The sequence below is a fragment of the Neltuma alba genome, unplaced genomic scaffold (assembly GCF_004799145.2).
Source record: "Neltuma alba isolate B1F8T4 unplaced genomic scaffold, ASM479914v2 tig00012981_pilon, whole genome shotgun sequence".
Taxonomy (NCBI): domain Eukaryota; kingdom Viridiplantae; phylum Streptophyta; class Magnoliopsida; order Fabales; family Fabaceae; genus Neltuma; species Neltuma alba.
The window spans coordinates 287,489-295,599 of NW_021637338.1; the positions used below are offsets into that span (position 1 = coordinate 287,489).

The 8,111-nt window shown below is 34.3% G+C and overlaps 1 protein-coding gene across 1 annotated transcript; it reads right to left on the reverse strand.

The window, feature by feature from the left end:
- Positions 1-278: 278 nt before the first annotated feature.
- LOC114733191 (putative calcium-transporting ATPase 13, plasma membrane-type) lies at positions 279-3,935 on the reverse strand. Its single transcript, XM_028920602.1, has one exon. The coding sequence runs from the start codon at positions 3,536-3,538 to the stop codon at positions 455-457; it is 3,084 nt and encodes a 1,027-aa protein (XP_028776435.1). The 5' UTR covers positions 3,539-3,935; the 3' UTR covers positions 279-454.
- Positions 3,936-8,111: the final 4,176 nt, after the last annotated feature.

Consider the following 8,111-nt stretch of genomic DNA (forward strand, 5'->3'; position numbering starts at 1 on the left):
TGCTATAGAGTTCATCTAATGAATAGTTATTTGAAAAAATGTTATTTGTATCATGTGGAAGCTGAATGTCATGATATTATTAGCACATTGTACTGTACCTCAGTTACATAAGAAAATGCCTATATATACAGTATAAATGAAGAAAATAACTACAAATTGAACAACACAGGGCAAAGAAGCTGAATCTACGTTTTTCTTTTTCTTTTTTAGCAACACGTATTAAAAGAATAAAGACGATGCAAGAGCAAAGTATACATAAAGGACATAGTTGTAATTGACCAAGATATGAATCTGCTTATTCACGTCAAATGCTTATTATATTACAATAATCGAAATAATAGCAAAAGAAAAATAAGCAATGAATATTTTCTTTACAATGAATCAAATGTTAAAAATTTAAAATGCAAATCCAAGGGACCATCACTACACCACATAATGATCTACTAGAAAGTATTCATTGCTTCTTCAGGTTTAGGAAACCAAGCAATGGTCTCTTTGGCACAGGAATGAACTTGACGAGCCAACCAATAGGCCAAGAAATAGCTGCAATTATAATGCATGCACCCCACTGCCCCCAGTTCAATCTCTCAGTATTTGCAAATTTCTTCAGAAACTCCACCATCAACACCTGAAGCACAATGGTTATCCCTATAATCCCCAAAAACAACTTGTTCTTGTGAATCCCTTGAAACACATTCTTCTTCTCCAACTTCCTTGCGTTAAACTCATTGAACACTTGGCATAACACAAATGTGTTGAAAATCAAAGTGTCATTTACCCTTGAACTCACCTCAAATATGGCCTCACCCTTGAACTGTAACGTCAATAGAATTGTGATCTGGTATAAAGCTTGGGCTAAGAGATTTCTCCACATGATGTTGGTGATGAGAGGCTCAGTTCTACCCACTGGGAGATTGCCCAATAACTCCCTTGTAGGCTTCTCTGTTCCTAAAGCAAGAGCACCCAAAGTATCCATTATTAGGTTCACCCACAATAGCTGCACTGCAGTTAATGGCACTTCTCCTGCTGATACTGCTGCCACAAAGTTAATTGCAAGAGCTGCAACATTTACCGTAAGCTGAAATTGAATGAACTTTTGGATGTTGTTATAAACACATCTTCCCCATTTAAGAACTGTGACAATTGAGGCGAAATTATCATCCAAGATAACAATGTCTGAGCTTTCCTTTGCGACTTCAGTGCCTTGAATCCCCATCGAAAGTCCTATATCAGCTTCCTTTAATGCCGGAGCATCATTGGTGCCATCTCCTGTGACTGCAACTACATGACCTTTCTGTTTGAGGCATTGAACCATAAGGAGCTTGTCAAAGGGAGAGGATCTTGCCATAACACAAATTTTCTCCACTTTGTTTAGTCTTTCCTTGAGAGACAAGTTTCGAAAAACCTCACCTTCGATGACTGCTTCAGATGTGTCTTGATTAGGTTGAAGGATGCCGCATTCTGTGGCTATGGCTTTGGCTGTGAAAATATTGTCTCCTGTGATCATTTTGACATTCACTCCCGCTTGTTGGCAATTGTTTACAGCGTTCTTGACTCCTGGACGACATGGATCCTTAATACCAACAAGTCCTAAGAGGGTGAGCCCTTCTTCTCTTACATCTTTGATTCCTCTATCATCTTCTTCAGCTACTTCTGTATGTGCAAAAGCAATACACCTAAGGCTGCTGGCCGCCATCCCTTGAATGATTTGCTCAAAGACTAGCTTTTTGTCATCGTCAAGATCTTTCATATTGCCAGAAGCATCGTAGTACTTTGAACACAACCTGAGCACCATCTCAGCTGCTCCTTTCCAATGTGCATGGATTTTGTCGTCTGCCTTCCTTTTAATCAAAACCCCACTCCTTTTCTTCTTTGAATTGAAGGCCTCCACATGAAGGATGGTAAAACTTTGTGTCAATTCCTCCATGTTCATGCCCAAATCAAGAACAGCCCATGAAAGAATGGCCTTTTCTGTTGGACTACCTGAAAATTCATATTCAGAATTTTTTGTTTTAGACTTGTAAACACTACCTGTGGTGTTAAGGGCAACCCCTTCTTTGATTAGTTGTAGGACATCCGAATGAACTGATGATTGATGAGGTTCCTCTTCCACAGGTTGTTGTCCAAGCCAGAACTTCGTCACTTTCATCTCATTAAGCGTGAGTGTGCCAGTCTTATCGGTACAAATGGTTGTGGCTGATCCCATTGTCTCGCAGGCAGAGAGCTTCCTCACCATAGCCATATCAGCCATCATCTTCTTCATGGAATAAGCAAGTGTCAATGTCACAGCCAAAGGAAGCCCTTCTGGAATCGCGACCACGACAATAGTAACGGCAGCAGCAACGATTCCCACAACTCCATTCATTATGTCATCAAACTTAGCGCTGCTTTCGTTGAACTCCTTATTCCCATTCTCATCAGTTGTGTTTCCTGTGAAGTAGCGAACTAACATAACAACAAGAACAAGAAAAGCCACTGCCAAACCAACCTTGCCAATGGCAGAAGTAAGCTTATTGAGGCGTTCTTGCAGAGGAGTTTCTTCATTATTGTCTCTGCTTATGGAACCCATCATTTGACCCCATGTTGTGTTGGTACCAACGGAAGTGACGAGCATCTTGGCAAACCCATCAGCCACCTTTGTCCCCGAAAACAAAAATGGGTTTTTTCCACCATTAATCTCTACGTGGTCGCTCTCACCTGTCATGCTTGACTCATCAACTTGCAGAGAATGGCCATCCAGGAATAAGCCATCAGCAGGAACTTGGTCTCCAATCTTCAGCCACACAACATCGCCCACCACGATGTCGTATATGGAAACTTGTTGTCGGCGACCACTTCGTACAACATCGACTTGGATGTTATTGCTAACCTGGGACAGCTTGTCGAATTGTCTGCGCTGTCTGAAGTTACTGATGGAAGATACAGCAATAACTAGAAAAACAGCAACGAAGATGCTTCCACCTTCGTACCAGCCTTCCTTGATTCCATTCTCTTTGATGCCGAAGCCAAGAGACAGAGCAGCACAAACCAAGAGAATGAGAATGGTGGGGTCCTTGAAGCCTTCAATCACAAAATGAAAGAAGCCTCTTATAGGTGGTTTGGGATAGGTGTTAGATCCAAACGCGTCGCGCCGTCGCATGACGTCACTGGGATCATCATCATCATCACCGCCTTTGACTCCATTTTCAATGTCGGTTTTTAGAGCCGAGACCACGCCATGCACCCCACCAATATTTTGCAGGGTCTCTTCATTTTTCTCCTTCACGAGATTGGTGAGTGTGTTTTGGCTAACACTGAAGAAGGAATGATCTGTGTCTAAATCGATCACAGTATAGGAGGAACAGGGTGACAGCTTAGGCTTGTTCTTGATGGTGGTGGGGGAGGGAAGCAAAGTGGATTTGAAGTGAGACAAGAGAGCTCTGTAACAATATATACTAACAAATGCAGAGCGCCATTTTTTGTTGGATTTGCTAAGATTCTTTGCGGATGGCAGAAGTGTCTGTATTGTCTCCATACCTGGCAAAAATGCCATTGACATGTTTGCTTTAATAGGTAGAAACTCAGAAACCTGTATGGGCAGTGAGCTATTATGAGGCTATCTAGAAGCTTAATAATATAAATGCATATATATGTATCTAAGAGATGACGTCTCAGGCTCTGTGTGTGTGTGTGTGTATAGCAATGAAATAGAGGAATGCAAAGTGTAACGTTTCTGAAACTGAAGAATGAATAGCAGGATGGTGAATATGCAGAAAGCTTCTTGAGGGCTTAATAGCGTGTGTGTCTATAAGACCTTATTTATGGATGCTATATATGAAATATACATATATATATATATATATGAACAAAAGAACTAATATTATATGTATCTATAAAGCTGTATATATGAAATATGAAGACAGGAGAGTTTCTGTACCTGAAGAATAGAAGGAGAGATAGCAGAGAATTTGAAATGCAGAGTAAGCTGAAGAAGTGAAAGCTTAATGGAGGGTGTGGATATATATGATATACAATGGGATGACGATATGTATTTATATGTGGGCAATAAGTTTCCCTGTAGGCGAAGTCAGGTCGAAATGAAGAATTCTTTGCAAATAAATAATTATTACACGCGGAACAGTATTTGATACGAATCTCTGGATTTGCTGTAACAAAACAAGGAAGAAACGTTGAGAGTTTCAATTACGAGGTTTCGCAGGAAGGTTCAGAGTTGCGTGTCTCTTTTCGTCCCTCTTTGCTTCGAAAATAGGTTCAAAGTATTCTGACTTCAAATTCAAGTTTATAGGTAAGAATATTATTCACATAAATATCCATATATTAAGAAATACTCCTCCAGTCGTTGTTGAGTTGGGTTTGGTTCTAAATATAAGACCCATTTTTCATATTTATCAATTTTCTCTAAACTACCTCTATGGATACTTCTTCAACCATAATCAAATAGAATAGGGAGATGAAGTATTAAGAAAAATGATTATGGTGTTTTAGGAAAAATATATCACTTTTCTTATAATTAACCAACTTACCTAACTTCCTTAATCTAATCAAATTAGTTAAATGGGTCTTATATTAAAGACCGGAGGAATATTTTACTACGTATTGCTATGTGTAATTAATTTGAATTTTTGTAACTATCGATCATCTGCATTCTGCATGAGTTTCTTCGCACGATGATTATTTGGTAAATTTTATAATAATACTAGTATACGTTTTTCATTTATAAATTTCACACCTAAATTTTTACTTGCATATACACGACAAACGACATGAACGCGTGTTATAGGTAGGATCGATGTGGAAAAGAGAGAGAATGATTCATGCAGCACTAAAATGACAATAAATGAAATTCCCATGTCAAAAATAATATCGGAACAACCAAAATATTGCTCGATGGAGAAGCATCCTTTGAACGTCACTTCCTTTTAAAAATAGGATTCTCCTTTTAGTTGCGTGGAATCGCAGTTAAGTTTTTTAAAAAATTAAATTAAATATGAAAAATTGAAATAAAAATTAAAATATAAGACATCAATAAAATTCAAAATATAGCAAAGAATTGCGATTACAAATGGTAATAAACAGATAATAGATATTTTATGATTTAAAAATAAAAAATGAGATAATTATTTTTTTAATAAATAGTACTCCTCCGGTCCTAATTATAAGACCCAATTGACTTATTTGAGGAGATTAAGGAAGTAAGTTAAGTTGGTTATTTATAATAAATAAGTGTTGTCATTCCTAAAATATCCTTGCTAATTAAGTATATTGGCTAAAACTATCATTATTAAAAAGATTGTCTTGGAAAAAAATGCATAAATATAAGAGACAAAATGGATTGGGTCTTATAATTAGGACCAAATAAAAAGTCAAATTGGGTCTTATAATAAGGACCGAAAGAGTACATATTTAATACTCCTCCGATCTTTAATACAGGACTCAATTCTTGAGTTGGTTTTAGTCCTAAATATAAGATCCATTTTTCATATTTATCAATTTTCTCTTAATTACCCCTATGAATACTCCCTCAAGTATAATCAAGTAGAAGAGGGAGAGGAGGTATTATAAAATATGTTTATGGTGTTTTAGGAAAAATGTGTCACTTTTCTTATAATTAACTAACTTACCTAACTTCCTTAATCTAATCAAATTATTTAAATGGGTTTTATATTAAGGACAGGAAGAGTATTATTTTTTGTGGGGCAGATTGAATATATGCCGTCAATGTCAACATAGCAAAAGTTAATCTTCATATAGAGGTATTTGGTTTTTGGCCGAAAAAAGTATAGAGGCATTTGGTTGGGATTTAAGTGCAAATTGTTGCGCGTCAGAGAATGCAATTTTCTCATAAGAATAAAAAGCATTCGTTTTGCTGTAACAGTGAATTCCAAAAAATAATTTTTAATTTAAAATTTATCATTTTAAATCTAAACTATTAAAATTATATCTTAAGAGTATAGATTCCAGGGATGTTTGAATTACTACATTTTTTTAAAAGCATTTTTTTAATAAATTAAGATAAACTCTTTTATATACTACTACCTCCGGTCCTTAATATAAGACCTAGTTTGACTTTTATTTTGGTCCTAAATATAAGACCCCAATATACTTTATCTCTCATATTTAGGTATTTTTTTCCAAGATAGTCCTTTTAATAATTGTAGTCTTAGTTAATATAGTTAATTAGTAAGGATATTTTAGAAAAAACAACACCTATTTATTACAAATAATTAATTTAACTTCTTTCCTTAATTCTCTCAAATTAGTCAACTGGGTTTTATAATTAGGACCGGAGGTAGTAGTATTTATTTTGTATATTGTACATTTTTTTTTTTTTGGGTCAGCGTAGGTGCTGAATCTGTTCTGTTTTGTCGGGGTGTGGGCTGTCGACAGCCGCTAATAGCGCTTCGTCGTTAAAAATCATGACGCGGCAGTGGGAACACGAAGATATATCCAAATTGGTCGTCAACACGTGTGTGTAGAGAACCTGAAACGAGTGGCCTTGTTTGACTTGTAAGGTTCAAGAAGCATCCCATCACAATGTTGGACCTCGGGTCCCCGCTCCATTGTTGAGTAGCCGAATTTTGACTATGATTAAGTTTTTATCATATCAATTTCTTTGAGATTAAATTCTGATTTAATCCATTAGATATTATAAACATATATATTATCTGAATATTATAAATTAAATCACTTATTTAATTTATATTATATTTAATTGGGTGATTATTTTAATTAATGGACTGAGCTAGTCAGCCGAAATATAATCTTACTCTATTATTTTATTTAATTAGGATGTTTTCTAATTTGCCAATCAAATAGTCCGGCCTATTAATGGCAGGCCCAAATCCAAAGTTCAACAAAAACCCAACCTTAAGTTTACTGGTAACGTCATTAAAAAGTAAAATTTGATTTTTGAGAGTTTTATTTTATTTTATTTTTTGAGATTTTTTATTGGATCAGTTAGGTGGGATTTATTTTTTGACTAAAGTATATATTTGATCTTTTAATTTTATACAAAATTTTAATTTAGTTTCTTAACTTAAAAAAATATATTTTTAGCTATTTAGTTCTAAAATCGTTAGACTTAAAGGATAATTTTTTTAATAAAAATCATGATTGTTTTGAAAATAAACTTAATATATTAGCATTTGAGAATGTTTTATCAACATTTAATATCTCAATGTCATTATGTTTTGTTAACAATTTCAATGTCAAAAGACTAAAAATATACATTTTAAAGCAAATACATCAAATCAAAACCCTATATAAAATTAAAAGACTAAATATTTTAACTTGAAATGATGTTGTTTTGATTTTAAAAGAATAGTTATTTATCAAATTTGTGCTTTACTAACTATATTTTATTCGATTACATATGCTTTTTATATGAATGCTACATTTATTTTAATATATTTTAATTTAAATATTATTCTTTTCAAGATTATATATGAATATCATTTTTCAGATTTTAATTAAATCATGCTATTGCCAGCCCCAAAAAAAAAAAAAATACTACTCCTCCGGTCCTAATTATAAGACCCAATTGACTTATTTGATGAGATTAAGGAAGTAAGTTAAGTTGGTTATTTATAATAAATAAGTGTTGTCATTCCTAAAATATCCTTACTAATTAAGTATATTGGCTAAAACTATCATTATTAGAAAGATTATCTTGGAAAAAAATGCATAAATATAAGAGACAAAATGGATTGGGTCTTATAATTAGGACCAAATAAAAAGTCAAATTGGGTCTTATAATAAGGACCGGAGGAGTATTATTTTTGCATGATTGAGTAGATCTCAATTTAACCACATTTTAGACATAATTTTTCGTTCTTGATATAGAAATATTTTGGTTAAAAAATAAAAATCTAAATAAAATATTAAATATTTTTTGTTTAGAAAAATTGTGCTCAAAATAAATTAAGTATATCGACATGCGAGCGAACGCAGTGGCAAACTTACACGTCTTAAACACGCTTTTTTTTTTTGGGCCATTAAAACACGCTTGTTAAATCAACAAAATGATAACCTTATCCCTTAAACTGGGTTTTGGAAACCGAGTTTCTATTACGAATTAATTCTCTGTTCCCCATGAAACCGTCTGGATTCCC